The sequence below is a fragment of the Pimephales promelas genome, chromosome 22 (assembly GCF_988280905.1).
Source record: "Pimephales promelas chromosome 22, fPimPro1.hap1.1, whole genome shotgun sequence".
Taxonomy (NCBI): Eukaryota; Metazoa; Chordata; class Actinopteri; order Cypriniformes; family Leuciscidae; genus Pimephales; species Pimephales promelas.
The window spans coordinates 16,687,108-16,703,268 of NC_142790.1; the positions used below are offsets into that span (position 1 = coordinate 16,687,108).

A 16,161-nucleotide genomic window follows, 5' to 3' on the forward strand; every position below is an offset into this window, starting at 1 on the left:
GAGCCTTTGAAAATGCAATCAGACCCTAAACCAATTGTTTTATTTTATTACAAACCGTCATTCTATTTTAATCACTATTTTATTTCAAAAACGCTATCTCAAAAATGACTTTTCATGTAAGAAAATATCCAAAATTAAATAAATATTTGTAATATGTTGTTTCTATTTGTGTGTGGGACATGGCGAAGAAGAAAAAAGAGATGGGAGGAAAAATTATATTTCAGTGCTTTTGCGTTCTCTTGCAAAACGTTAGCATTGCCCCATACAACTTTTTGTGCAACTAATTTATTTTAGAGAAATAAATAGCTTAATTTATGTCCACCCTCAGTGCACTACAGCAGTGGTTCCCAACCTTTTTTGGTATGTTTACTATATCCAGATATGTTTATGCAAAAACAATAGCCTATAATTTGAAAATACAATAACAAAAACATCAGTTGGCCCTTTGTAATTTAAAAACGTAAGCCTAGGAGAAGCCTATATATTGTCCCTATCTGAAATCCGAAAACAAAAATATTCACAGTGGTGTGTAGGTTATAGGCTATAGAATATATATAGGCTATCACTAAATGACTGCTGTCTGGGGCCTCAGTACTTGCAAGTTATTTGTGTGGCTTTATTTTTTACGCTTTTGGCCCTATAGGGAGCGATAATAAACTTGCGTTTTTAACAGAATAATGTGTCTTTGGGAAGTTTAAATGACTTTAAAAACTCATATTTTTTCTCTGGGTTTTCTGTCTAACTCTAAATGCTGATTTGTTGGTAGATTGTTTACTTGGTCCATGTTTTTACAAATTGTACAGCAAATTGGTCAACCCGTTGTTTTAAATGTGCTTTATAAATAGGTTACCTTACCTTGCCTTACCTTACCTTACCTTACATAAACTCACTCATTAAATACATTTAGTAAATTTTGAACAGAAAAAAGTTAAGGACTTTTTTTATTTAGTGCCACAAGCCACCTTGTGGGCCGCGACCTCTCTGTTGTAAAGTGATGCACTACAGAACGCTTGATATGCTTCACACTTCATGGATACGTCTTCTCTTCCTCCTCAGCTACTGAACTCTTTAGCTCCTCCAAAGTGATTGTTGGCCTCTCTATGGCATCTCTCACAAATCTCCTACTTGTTCGGTTGGAGGGTTTTGACAGATGACCTTTTCTAGATGGTTTCTGGGTGGTTTGCTGTATCTGCCTTTTGTTAATTAACAATTCAACCAACAGTGTCCACTGAAATTGGTGAAATCCTCTATGCACCCCTGTCCTTCCCCCAGGTTATTCATGCATGGTATGCATCTCTAAAAAAAAATGTGAAAAAAATTGAGGTGGCGTTTGTTTGTTTGATTGTTCCCTTGTTGATATTTTATTATGGCATATAGATCATCCAGCTTGACAGTTCGTGCATAGCATAGTGTTTCCTGGTTTGTATTTGTCCCTGGGCAGATTTTTGTATGAGAGCCCCATAATAGAAGCAGTGGATAAAAGAAAAGATTCCATAGGCTAGCAAACGTACATGATTAAAAAAATGAAATTCCCCATTAGAGAAATGGGATAAGAGTATATATGGTAGTTATCTGCCTTATAGTCTCAGACAGCACACCCACAGACTGTTCACAGACTGTCTGATAACTTGCACACAAAAATACTTTTAATATTTTTTTGTACAAGTTCCCAGACTGCTAGTGAATGCTTCTGAGTCGAGAAAGAGCTAGTGAGTGGAAAGTTTGTGAGGTTTGTGGTTTTGAATCGTTGGACTCACAAGCAAAAATGTATGCATCTTTAAATACATTTTAGTTATCCTTGGCATGTCCATTTCATAAGCAAATTGTTGAATCGATTGCTTTGAGTTTACAAAGTGATTCTCTCTGAATGATATTTCACAAATCCAGATTTAATCATTCTTTCACAAATCAAGCTGATCTTAGGATCAACTTACTGACTTTGATCAAGTTTCAGTAGATAACAGCCCACTGGGGTGGAAAATTATCGGTGAAATAGAATTACAGTTATGGTCTCTCCATCATTGCTATTAAGTTCCAGTGCCCATTGTAATTGTATTAAAACACTGTAATAAATCTCCTTTTGTGTTCTTTGTAGGAAAGAAAGTAAAAAAGGTGTGTGTATATAATAATTACAGAATATATATATACACACTCACCTAAAGGATTATTAGGAACACCTGTTCAATTTCTCATTAAAGCAATTATCTAATCAACCAATCACATGGCAGTTGCTTCAATGCATTTAGAGGCATGGTCCTGGTCAAGACAATCTCCTGAACTCCAAACTGAATGTCAGAATGAAGGAAAGGTGATTTAAGCGATTTTGAGCGTGGAATGGTTGTTGGTGCCAGACAGGCCGGTCTGAGTATTTCACAATCTGCTCAGTTACTGGGATTTTCACGCACAACCATTTCTAGTTTTTGCAAAGAATGGTGTGAAAAGGGAAAAACATACAGTATGCGACAGTCCTGTGTTGGCGAAAATGCCTCGTTATTGCTAGAGGTCAGAGGAGAATGGGCCGACTGATTCAAGCTGATAGAAGAGCAACTTGGACTGAAATAACCACTCGTTACAACCGAGGTATGCAGCAAAGTATTTGTAAAGCCACAACACACACAACCTTGTGGTGGATGAGCTACAACAGCAGAAGACCGGGTACCGGGTACCACCCATCTCCACTGCAAATAGAAAAAAGAGACTACAATTTACAAGAGCTCATCAAAATTTTCCAGTTGAAGAATGGAAAAAATGTTGCCTGGTCTGATGAGTCTCGATTTCTGTTGAAACTTTCAGATGGTAGAGTCAGAATTTGGCGTAAACAGAATGAGGACATGGATCCATCATGTCTTGTTACCACTGTGAAGGCTGGTGGTGATGATGTAATGGTGTGGGGGATGTTTTCTTGGCTCCCCTTAGTGCCAATTGGGAATCGTGTAAATGCCACGGCCTACCTGAGCATTGTTTCTGACCATGTCCATCCCTCTGGCAAGATGAATGTGTATATAAAATGGGTCATTTATTCAGAAGAAATGTGAAATTATTTTTGAATTTGCTGCTTTCTTGACTGAGAAAAGCCAGAAAATGTATTTTTGGCTTATGTGGATGAAAGACAATGCCTACCGGTAACAGAGCACAGTAGTTAAACCACAAGTCTAGGCTCCGTGATGAGTCTGCCCGAAAATGTGTTTCGAGATCGCCCAAAATGTCCAGGATTCGGCTTTTGCGTTCTACAGTCGGTAATCACGCCACCGGGGTCGCACCGTTCTCCACGCGGCCTTCACTCGTCCTGCTCACTGCAGTAAACATCATGTCATGTTTACTGTGGCGAGCAGGACGAGTGAGGGCCGTGTGGAGAACGGCGCAAGCCCGGTGGCATGATTACCAATTAGCGACACCTGTGAGACGCACCAGTCTCATAGCTCTCATCTCTCACAGACGAGCGGAAATTTTCTTAGCAATGTTAACACACACATCAACCGATCACTTGTTTAGTGTTCATGTAAACACTACATTCAAATTCACCAATCGGAATGGACATCAACAGCCTGACATGTCGGGAAAAAGAGGATAGTAACCCCTACTACTCATCTTTCTCCACAGAACAAGAGTCTGCTAGCTTAGCTTAAAAAAAAAAGATATCTTACACTATGTGTACATTCTGTGAGTGAGATCTCACCCTCTATGGGCAGGTTGAAAACATGCGGAACAGCCCCGATGACTGACTGTAGTCTTTAGCCTCTGGCCAAAAAATCCTCAGATGATGCAAAATTACACTTTTGCGTCATCAGAGGATTTTTTTTCCAGACAAACAATAGATACATCTCTCGTCTCAGGGGTATATGAGGGTGGAAAGCATAGTAATTAGAAAATACTACAGGTTTTCTACTAATACAAAGCTTAATGCTAAATCCTGAAGTATCCCTTTATATTAGGCAAGGGTGAGCTAAATTCAAACTATTTTAAGGTATGAAGAAAGGTTTAAATATGTTTTAGTGATTAAAGGTGAGTTTTAAAGGAGAAAATTATTGACTACTGGGGGACTTTAAGCAGCATAGCTGATTTCAACATTAATAATAAAGTTTTTTTGAAAAGTAAATGTAGCCTTGGAACTTATATACTTTCAAAAGCATTAAAAACCATTACCGAAAAAAAAAAGAAGAAAAAAATCGTACTGACTATTGAGCTGTAATGTACTTGAACTAAACATGCTGGTAAAACCAAAGATTTGGTACCAAACTTGAAAATGAATTAAAAAGCTTCTAACCTCAATATTTAATAACTGTAGATTTTAACGCTTGTGAAGGTTTTTAGTATCCGAATAATATCCCCGCTGCCACTGCTTTACTTTAAGATGAGAAATCTTGACCTACATATTGTTTCAACATTATTTTGCAGCTATTTTGGTAATGTACTAGTATATTTGCAGAGCTGAGGCAGGCGGTTAGACCTGCCTCAAACCTGACATTTTAACTAATGTTCTTCACAAAAGGTTAGAGTGACCTACATGCTCCATGTGGAGTTTTCTCTCTCCCCTCCTCTTTCTCCTTGCACCTGAACGAAATGATGCCTTAAGTGTTAGAACGCATGTACGAAATAAGAAGTGTTAATTATTCAGAATTTAAATTATGCGACTGACGTTAAAGAAATAATAACTTGATGTTGATATCAGCAGTATAATTAGTCCTATAGAGAGAACATCTGAACTGTGTTAGCGAACTTTCTGTTCCTGATACGAAACAGGGATGTGGCGGCTCTGATAACCCAAATGTTTGTGAGTCATCAGCACCTGCTGAATGTCACCTGAATTCTATTTCCTCCTGCAGCTTTCAGATCTGGCTGCAGTAACAGGGAAAGAGGCATGGGTGCTCTGTTGGACCGAATTTGTGCAAGAAAAATAAGTAAACAGTCTTATGCTAATGCTATAAGCCAAGAATGTCTCTCTCTGTCCCTCCTGCGCTATGCTGGACATTGGTTCTTGCTGGCAGTGTTATCATCCATGCAGATCTTTGAAAGGCTTGGCTTTGGATTAGCCCTATGCTGACACAGCTTGACCTTGTTGGGTTGTGTGTGCGTGCATCTCTTTGATATGTGAAAGTGTGAGGCGCTGTGTATGTGCGCCAGTGGTCCTTTCTTCTAGGAGGTAAGGAAGGCCAAAAATGACAACAGGATGCTTAAAATGTTTGTTTGGTTTGACTTCTAGTTATTATGGACTTTTAGTCTATTTGCTTGTTAAAACTTTCAGGTATAGTCAGGTAAGGCATTGAACTAAAAAAAAAGAGATTTAGCCCAGAGAAGAGACATTGCCTCCTCATTTCACAAGGCGACCACTGGTTTTTCACTTTGCTGTATGCCATTAACTCCATATTAAATTTCTGGACTTGGGTGGAAGCCCATGGATATTTTATTAAAGAGTGTCCGTGCATGGGAAATGAGCCGGCGCTATACTGTGATTACTTGCTACTGGGGCAACGGTGTGTTTCGCTTTCGGAATGCCCCAGATAGTGTAATCTATGATTAACCAGGGAGAGGTTTCACTTTCCAGAGCAGTTGTTGGCGGCGTCCAAAAACTTAGGCAGCTGACTTTGTTGCCTCGCTGCCCTATCAGGCAGTGTGACTTTGCAGGGAGCGTTTGCGCAGGAAGGTAACTCACAAAACTGATTTCAAAGTGAGTTCGAAGGCAACGTAATTGTTTAATGATCTATAGCAAACTAGAGAGACCACTACATTTAATGTGGAAAATGTTGTTTAAAAATGGAAATTTACCGGTACACACAAACTGAACACCCACTGCAACTTTTAGGCACCATCTTTCCTTTTTAGCTTAACTTTCACGGAGTGGAACGCACAAGATTGAGGAGTATCAAAGGCAGAGAAAGATATATCTATGCTACCTTCAAAATCGATCAGATGAAGGTATCTCAGGAGACAAGAAGTTAAGCTAACATTGGATTCAAATGTGCCTTGATGCCTTCCTACCTTGCAAAGCATCTTGCGAAGGCAGCATTTTAAAGATTTTGGAAGCAGCCCTAGTCACTGAGCAAAATAATAAATTAAATGATGTCTACATCTGAGATACATCAACCTAAATTTGGGATTGCAGCCAGTGGGAGTGAAATCTAACCCAGGGCCCAACATTAAACTTTTACACGTACTTGTTTTACTGGCAAAGTCAAACTGATGGTTTTCCTACCTAACAGCTATAAAGAGCTAGTTCACAAGACTGAAAATCCTGTCATCATTTACACACACACACACACACACACACACACACACACACACACACACACACACACACACACACACACACACACATATATATATATATATATATATATATATATACAGTACATATATATATAAATCCTGGGCTTGCCCTGATATCTCATATGCTACCAATCTGAGTGGGTTAAATCAAATCTTGATCAGGATGCAAACAGAAGTCTGGATGTGATTGCAGTAATGATGGCCTTAGCAACTACTCGTCCAGATAACAAATCAAATCACAGCATCCTCTACAGCTCTGTCCCAACTCCCAAAACAGCTTGGCAATCATGTCAAAACAGCCCTTTTTTTGTTTGTATGGAAAATGGTACTCATAGTGTCAGGATATTCCCGACAACAACATCAGTACTCTTCATTCTTGCAGCTTCATTCTTCACGGCTTCTCAAAATCAGTAGAAATTATTTTTGTGTGTGTTTTTAGCAATTCTCTTGTAGCTTTAATATTTGTTGTAGCTTTAATATGGGTTGTGGCAATAATAATAATACTAAAAAACAAATAGATTTGAACTAGTTCATGTAGAAAGTGAACTTTCCCAACACTGGTGGGCGTTATAGATCATCCGTGCAGCATGAAGCTATAATTATTTTTAAAGTAAGTAGTATGTTTATTCAGCAAGGAAACATTGAATTTACCAACAGTAAAGACATTTATAATGTTACCAAACATTTATGTTTCCATGTAAATAACTTTCAATTCATCAAATAATCCTTAAAAAAAGAATGATTTACATAAATTATTAAGCAACACAACTGCAGCAACCCTGGTAATAATAAGAAATGTTTCTTCAGGACCAAATCTGTATATTACTGATTTCTGAAGAATCATGAGACACTGAAGACTGGAGTAGTTGCTGCTGAAAATTCAGCTTTGTCACTTTAAGAATTCATCACATTTAAAAAAAAAAAGACTTTAGTTTTGAATTGTAATATTTCTCAGTATTACTGTTTTTACTATATTTGATCAAATAAATATTTAAAAACATTACATAAACATAAACATTTAAAATATTTTGCCAACCCCAAACTTTTAAACAGTAGTAGTGTAGAATAATCAAAAAGCCCGCAACGGTAGTGTACCAAGTATAAAAAGATGTGTTGCACGTGTTGTTTTCTTAGAGCCCCACTTCTGTCACTTTCTGTCGACCTACTATTACTGTAAATATATTTTTTTCTAGACACATATGATGACAACCTAAGGGAGTTTTCTACAAATGTTTGCATTGAAAACGGATTTTCATATCATTTATTTTTTAAGTCACACGGTAGCATGCATCAGTGTATTCAGTCTGTTCAGATTTATCTGGGCTTACAGAGAAATCAAGTTACGGAAGTGTTGATTCTCTCTGTCTTTTCCCTCTCTGGATGCCAAGTGAGTATGATTGCTGTGTCTTATAAGTGATCAGATAACTTTCTCTGCTAGCAGCGGGTGGTTTGTGGATCACCGCAGACACAGATTTCATTAGAGAGGTGAAACGTCAGACGGTGGAGCCTCCAAGGTGGCTCACATCATCTTGCTGGCACATGATAAGGTCAGCCATCTCTCTGACTGAGCTGCATTGTCTTTTGATAAGCCAATGTCATGAACAAACATTCCTGCATGCTTACAGGGTTATGGTAGCATTCATTTGCTTTGGATCATATCTGAATTCTCTTGATTCAGTTCATAGTTTCATATTTTTTACATTAGTACATGCGTAACAGGTGTGATTCTCGAATGTAAAGAATGTAGAATCCTATGAAAATGTTTATTTAGTTTATTTTACACTTTTGGGTTGAATACTGCTCTGTTGCATGATTCAGATGTAACTATTACCATTTTGGCTTATTTCAACCTAGTAATTTAAGCGGTGGTTTTCATTGGAAAATCATGTACAAGGATCTACAGTGAAAGATTTGCTCTATTGAATCTTGTATTGCATGCATCAATTCTAATCAAACTCTGCAGAATTCTTTTTATATACACTTGTTTACGGTTGGTTCTTAATGAAGTGGCTAAATTTACCTGGCTGTGTTTCCACTGAAGAGCCCTTGTGTGTGTGTGTACATATAATTTTGACGGTTTGGAGGGTACACAGTGTCCTGATTCATAATTAAACAATTCAATTCAGAGACAGAAGACTTGTTCATTAATCAGCCTTTGAAATTTCGGTTTGCAATCAGAGAGCTCAGAGAGATACTGTCTGCCTGGAACTCCTACCGTCCATTGAGCTTCACTAAGTGATGGAGAGGGTGGCTGATTGCAAATGCATTCATGTCAGTCATAGTTAGGGTTGATGACTTTGGCCATGGTTGCATTAAAGTGAAAATTGGCTAAGAATAGTGTGTTTATTTGGGGATAATACTGTGAAAAAATCTAAATGCCATGGTCAGAATTAGCATTTATATAAAGCAATTACACACTCAAGTTGCATTTACTTACCCGTGTCAACCTTAAAAAAAAATCAGTGGGTACCTATTTGGGTTGTTGCAGAAAATCAGCAGCTTTTTTAAAAAGAAGAAAAAAAAAACATCAGTCAGTTTTACTGAATCATGTTTGGATGAACTTTAAGAGATATTGGTGCCAGCCTTACTTACTGACAAGTTTGGTTTGATTTCCGAACTACTTGTTATGTGACAAAACATAGCTAGACAGATGTCAGTGCAAATGCACTCCATCTGAAACAGCAGCCATCTTTTACAGTTCTAACTGAACCAAAACAATGAGCTTATATTGCATTCACGCCATAACTACTGTAATTTGGAAACCCTGACTTTATTCTCAGAGCGGTTCGTGACTCGAATTTATGAGCTTCAATGGCAACACTATCAATGGAGAAAGGAATCTGCTGCAGTCAGCTGGTACAGGTCACTCTTTAAGTTGTGTTTTTTATCGTAATTATTGTAACATTATATTTTTTGAGACCGAATGCTTGTTTGCTATCTACTGTACACGCGTTCATGTGTTTTGAAAGAGGTGTGGCTTTGTGCTTTCAAAGCTAGCTCACTGTTAGCTAGCTAGCCTCTTCAAGAATTGCCCACCCTACATTTTAGGTTTCATTTACCGCCATTTTTACCCTTGGTTAAAACTAGACCATTCTCAGTTGTAACTGAGTTATGGTCTGGCAAAACTTCATAGACGAATCATTTCCAAAGGGGTGTCACCAACAGACATAGCTCAAATGCCTAGCGCAATTGGATAGACCTAAAACCAATCAGAGCGATGAAGATGACGTATAGAGCAACGTTCGTCTGTTATAGAACAACTTAGTTCACACTACATGATTTTAAGCTTGATTTAAGCCCGATTTGCAAATAGTTGAGCTCGCCGACAGGTCAGGATGTTATCACGTGCAAATCGCGGGGGATTAGCTGGTGATGAACGCTCGCCAATCTGTTAGTATGATAGAGCCAACAATGCCTCAAGACGCTCGCAGCCCAGAAAAATATCTAGCATGCTAGATATCCAGAGCTGTCACACGACTCAACCTCTCGTGATGTCATGAGCTACAACCAATCAGAGCAAGGCATGGGTTGAGGTCACCGGGTAAATTATTGTTATTATTTTTTTTGCATTTTCTCTCAGAGCAAATTATCTCGCAAACACTTTGCACAGCACTTGTTTCTGACATCCAAACTGGGTGCGTTGAGACGTAGGCTACATGCTTGGGCAGGGCTTGAAGTGGGTCATCCTCGGACGCGGCGTCGCGCACGCTGTTAAAAAATAAATAAATAAAGCCGTGCACACAGCCACGAAATCAGGTCTTGCACACTGAACTTGTCATTTTTGCCGCGCGGAACTTCGCGTGCGTGTGGACGCGCCAAATATAAACAAGGCTCAACGTTTCTGATTGGTTCCGCGATTTCGATGGATTGGAAATGGGTTTGAATGAGCTCTTTGCTAATATATATATATATATATATATATATATATATATATGTATATATATATTCACAAATGTTTTTTTATGCCACAAACACAACTCTGCCTGGCGTTTATTTGTGAACCGCTTTCTTTGCATTTGTAAATCCCCTCACGTATTTGTGGATTTTGAAACACTTCTAGCATCGAGTTGCAGAAAAATAAGTGGACTCATTGTGAATTTGATATATTTTTGTGAATCTCTTTACATTTATTTGTGGATCATAATCTATTTATTTGCAATAATGCAATAATTCTCACCCCATTCTTTGCCAGACTAACTTGCAGAGCAAATATATATAAATGTAAATTAAAAAATATATGCAAAAAACACCACAAAACACTTTTTAGCATTTAATTTAACTATTTGCTAATTATTATACTACAACTATTTACTTATATAAAAAATTGTTATATAATATATATAATTTACTTGTATAATGCAAAAATGTATTATATATAATATATAGGGTATCTACTTGGCTGTTTTTTAGGACTCTAAAAGAGTGTCATAAAAACAGTGTTGGTGTGAGAAAAATCTGAAAGTTTGCATCTAGAAGGTCAAGAGGTAGCTGAATGTCATAATGTCGAAACAATTCATTCGAAATGAATGGTTGATGCCGGTTTCTTTTAGCTGGCTCTGCTTAAAATTGAATTCCTAGACTAAAATCAATAAAAAGATGAGATTATAGATAGGTTATGCTATTGTAAAACATAAATGAAAATGAATATTAGTGAATTGTCAGTGGGTGCATGCATGTTAATATGAATGTACATCAATAAGCAGCACCCCCGTCTATCACAACGGTCGGCATCCCCAAAGTCCAGAAAATAGCAGAGAACGTCCTGGGCTTGTGAATCTCAAATTCCCATAACCACATTTGATAACAGATGGCATGCGTGCACAGTGTTTCATTATTTCTGATTGTCTCATTTGCAACAATGTGGATGAAATGGAGCTATTTTGCGTGTAACCTTTTGGGTCGACACGCATAGCAGGTATCAGGAGCACCAGGCGTTGAATGCACCCAGATCAATTATGTTGAGTGCCAAATTAAGCATTGTTCTTTTTCCATGCACTACATCAGTGAAGTAAACAAATTAATCTCACCCATGGATATGAATCCCAACAGAATTTCACATACATCAACAAATGAATTTTGGCTGCCTGAAACAGGATGATCCTCCTAACCTAAAAAAGCATGCTGGGTCTTATGTTTTTAAGTGTGATTGCGGGTTGCACTTAATTCTCTGTTCGGCCCGAAACAGAATGTACAGTCTAATTTTTTTTTTTTCCTTTTGCTCATATCACTTTCTAAAGGTATTATTTTGTGAATAAACTTACCATCAAATACAACTACTGCACTTTAAAAATTACTAGGACTAGGAGAATTAACTGGACTTCCTAAATTACCTGTATATATATATATATATATATATATACATATATATATATATATATATATATATATATATATACACAGTGTGTGTATATATATATATATATATATATATATATATATATATATATATATATATATATAACCCATGTGTTCTGTCCAATATTTATCCAGTGCTGGGTTGACAGTTGGGTTGTTTTTGGTAGGTGGCACAATTTCTTTTTGAAAGCTAAAGTATAATATTAAGAAAATGAACACGCTTGTTTCAACCCATCTTTGGGTCAAATATGGACTAACTAATCCGTTAAAAAACTGTTAGGTTCAAACATGGTTGAAACAGCCCAGATTTTTTTTTCAGCACAGAGTGAACCTTGGCACTGATATAGGTGGACTCTTAAGCTTCAGTAAATATCCATCGTAAAAGGTTCAACTACATTTGAAGAGAGCATGTTTTATTATGTGAATAAATCAGAGATATTAAACAGATGTGGAGGGTCCCACTGAGAAAAGGCCATTCAAACCTCATTTGTTAATTATGGAACTGCTGGGTTATTGATGGGCAAAGCTATGATTTTCCCCATGCCCTTTGTGGAGAGAGTTGTGTCTGTTTTGGGCCAGTATAAGAAAATAAACACAGGTGTCGGGGGAAATGGATTGAAATAAGTATGTGTGAGTGTTTGTGGATTCTTTTTTTAATAGAGATTGTGCACATTCTCTCACACTCTCTTTTCTGTTGACCTTGAAACACTGTCGGGGGAATGCGAGTGTTTAATCTGTGAAAGTCTCAGACGTTGCTTGGAGGAATGTTTCAGAGCGAATTTTAGTCCTTTATTTCTTTAAATAGAATGCAGGGGCAAACTCGGACGAATGGACACTGAAACGAGTGATGAAATTGAGATCTAGAGGCTCTTTCGTGGCTCATTGCTCAGGGGTACATTGTGTAACATCAGAAAGTATGGCCAGAGTGTTTTATTTGTCTGAAAAAATCATTTATAAGCGGGTAGATGCTGTCAATAATAAACTGCTTGTCATTATTTTTGAAGAATTTTTGGTTACACTTTATTGTAAGGTGTGCATGTTAAGGTGTAATTATACATTTAAGTTCTGAGTTATTATAATTACAGTAACAACACCACTAGGATTAGTGTTAGGTGGATGTAATTATGAATAATTTACTGTCATTACTATAGTAAGTACTAGAGCTAACTTGTAACAAGGAAGGACACTAAAGTATACTAAAGTGTTACCAAATGCTATGTACTTATTTTAAAGAAATTTGGATAATATAATAAATATAAACGGCACACGTGTGTGTGCTGTCTTACATCATATAACCGTAAGAAGTTTTATTTATATATGTGTCTGTGTGTGCTGTCTATATTTAAATATGCTTTTTAAATCAATATGTTATGTTTAAATAATACACACATTGTATTGTTCTTGTTATTCGGCTTGTCACGTAATGCTGTTTTTTAATTGAATTTATGAATTGCTGTTTTGTGGTACATTGCAGTAAATACAAATGCATCTTTCTGTACCAGATCTTCAGAAGATGCTGGCTGGTATTCAAGAAGGCGTCCAGTAAAGGACCACGGCGATTAGAAAAATATCCAGATGAAAAAGCTGCTTACTTCAGAAGCTTTCACAAGGTAATTGTGACTTCCATGTTTCATCTTGATTGAAAACTTCATTTTGATCATGTTTACAAATCACTAAATTAGCAAATTGGGTCCATTCTGTTTAACATGCTAACCCTCGGTTCATTCCAGGCTCAAGGATAGCTCTATTCATTACCTGCATCATTTATTTGCACAACGTCCCTTTTGAGAAGTTCCTCTGACAATGAGGGCTCTGGTTCAAGGGTTCATGCTGGGAAAGGATCTCTGAGTCTAATTATTTAGTTAGCAGGGGTCATAGGCATTCCAGAGCAATCATTGTGTGATACTTTTGGAGCTGACAGTAGCTCAGGTTAAAGGTGTAATCGTAAGCACATGTCTGTTTATTTGTGTTGTGTCAGTTGATAATATGATGTGTTCTCTGTGGAGTGTTAGTCAGAGACTTGTATCTAATATTGACATCGCTCCGATGGCTTTGAAAGTCACTGCCATTTAAGAATTTGATCAGATGGTCTAGAGCGTACCTCCTCCCAACCCGCTCTGAAATTGCTCGCAAGAGTTTGCGATTTCCTCAGGTGGTTGACAAATAGAGCACAAAAAGTATAGATTATTTCTTACTGCATTTCTTAAGAAATATTTCTGTCTTTCTGTCTCTGTCCATCTGTCTGTCTGTTTATCCATCCATCCATCCAATTTGCTTTTAATGACCTTTTGAGTTCTATCAAACCTTTAAAATATTAAGAAATGATTGTATATATATATATATATATATTTTTTTTGTTGTTGTTTTGAATATGAGGGAACATGGTTGTTTTTGCCTGTTCATTATTTCTTTGTATGGCAGCCTGGTCAAATATTATTTCTGCACAATTTGGCATCATGCATTATCACAAATAAAACCCTCCAAGCTGAAATATATAGAGTGCCGAAGTTATGACGTCACTTTGTAGGAGAACTCAGAAGTTAGCGAACAGCACATGTTGTCCCTGAGCTCCGTAACGACATCTCTCATAAAGGTTTGCTACTTAGTTTAAATAGTAAAATATTATCCGAAAAACTCCTTGCCTCTTCACTAAATAGCACACAAAATACCATTGTAATGCTACTTCCGCCACCTGACCGGACGTTGTACCCAGTCAATCAGAGCAAGCCGCCCCAATACAGTAGCGCCCCCCCCCCCCCCCCAGAAACTGATGGATGGGGTGGGGGGAAATTTATTCTTAGATGTATCGCGATGCGTGGACGATTCTGAATTGATTCACAAATATCAAAAATAGATTTAAAAAAGTAATATATATATATATATATATATATATATATATATATATATTTACAATAACGTAATATTGACGGAACTCTGAAGCACGGAAGTGCAGTGCCCGGACCGTCTGTAGCGTGCACTGTAACAGAGACGCGAGTCACGCGATGGCTGAGTGTGAAATCTGTACCTTTCGTTGTTATATTATTCATTTACTACAAGTATGCTGCTAGTTCAGGCACACATTTATTTTCCTGTTGGTCCTTTGCAATGTTAATAAAATATATTGTAGGCTACGTTAATTCTTTATGGGTCATTACTTTATATATATATATATATATATATATATATAAAGGGTTTATAAAAGATTTTGGATATAGATATAAAAGAGTCTGGACTTTACAGACATTACTATCACTTTACAATATTATTTAGATAAAAATGCACATTTATATTTGCATTTTATATTTATTTATTTGATCCAAAATACTGTAAAAACATTTTTCTAATTGAATATATTTTAAAATGTAATCTATTTATGTAATGTGAAGCTGAATTTGCATCATTACTCCAGTCTTCAGTGTCACATGATCCTTCAGAAATCACTCTGCTGATATGCTGATCAACAAACATTACAACAAAAATAATTGTTGATATATACTTTTTTTCAGGATTATTTGAATAAAAAAAAGTTTATTTGAGATATAAATCTTTTGTAATATTATAAATGTCTTTTTTTTTACCTTGAATTTAATGCATACTTGCTGAATTAAGTATTAATTCCTTAAAAAAAACTGAGCCCAAACTTTTGAATGGTTATTTGATCATGCCTGATAGTTTTAGACCATTTTTATAGTCTACTTAATATACCCTCTGAGAATTTTAGAGATTTTATTTTTCTAATTATCAGATTTTTTTGCAGTATCTGAAGTAGTTTTATAACATAGTACAGCCAAATTAAAATCCATAAACGGCTTTTTTCAATTGCACCAGCTTTCCGCCCAGGAACCAGACCCTCTTTTAAAGTGAATAATTTCAAGCATTACATCCCTTTCCTGTCCTCAAGCCCTTTTGAAAATATTCCAATTAGGGCTCATTATCAGGGCGATGGCTGATGATCTTATGCGGCGAACATGCAGAACATTCTAGAATAATGAGCAAAGATGCGGTTGTAGATTATGGCCGTGACACCGCGGTTTGATGTCGCTGCATTGTGGGAACGTGCCTTTATCAGCTCTAACAAGCCTGCTAATAAGATTACACATTAGACATGAGGGAGATGAGTAAATGTGGTACAAAGCAACATCCCGGCTTTTCAGTATGTGTGACGAAGATGCTGTAACCGGCAGATCTGGTGTAGGTGTGTAACTCTGCACTAGTTCAGGTTTTTTTGCTATTGAAGTATATATTTATTATTTATTATAGATACTAGATATAATAGATACATCTGATCTTAACATTAAACTGTCAAGCTCTTTTTAGGAAAATGTTAAATTATTTTCATGTTAAATAAAGTGCCCCATTATGGATTTTTGAAAATGACCTTTCATGTAGTGTGTCACATAGCTCTAAGTGAATGTAAACATCCTGCAAAAATTTAAATCTGAAAGTGCACCGTCCATAATATTATTGTCTTTCAAGAGTAAGAGTTGACTCTGAGTCAATTAAATAAATCATTTTTCAAACGAGTCATAAGCCGCTTTGTTG

The 16,161-nt window shown here is 36.7% G+C and overlaps 1 protein-coding gene across 2 annotated transcripts in view; it reads left to right on the forward strand.

Annotated features, from left to right (window-relative positions):
- Positions 1-16,161, forward strand: part of dok6 (docking protein 6) — a 95,851-nt gene that overhangs the window by 11,811 nt on the left and 67,879 nt on the right. For both annotated transcript variants that reach the window (XM_039666740.2, XM_089125665.1), the window contains exon 2: positions 13,122-13,229. In XM_039666740.2, coding sequence (XP_039522674.2) covers positions 13,122-13,229 — 108 coding nt within the window. The remainder of the gene's footprint in view (positions 1-13,121; positions 13,230-16,161) is intronic.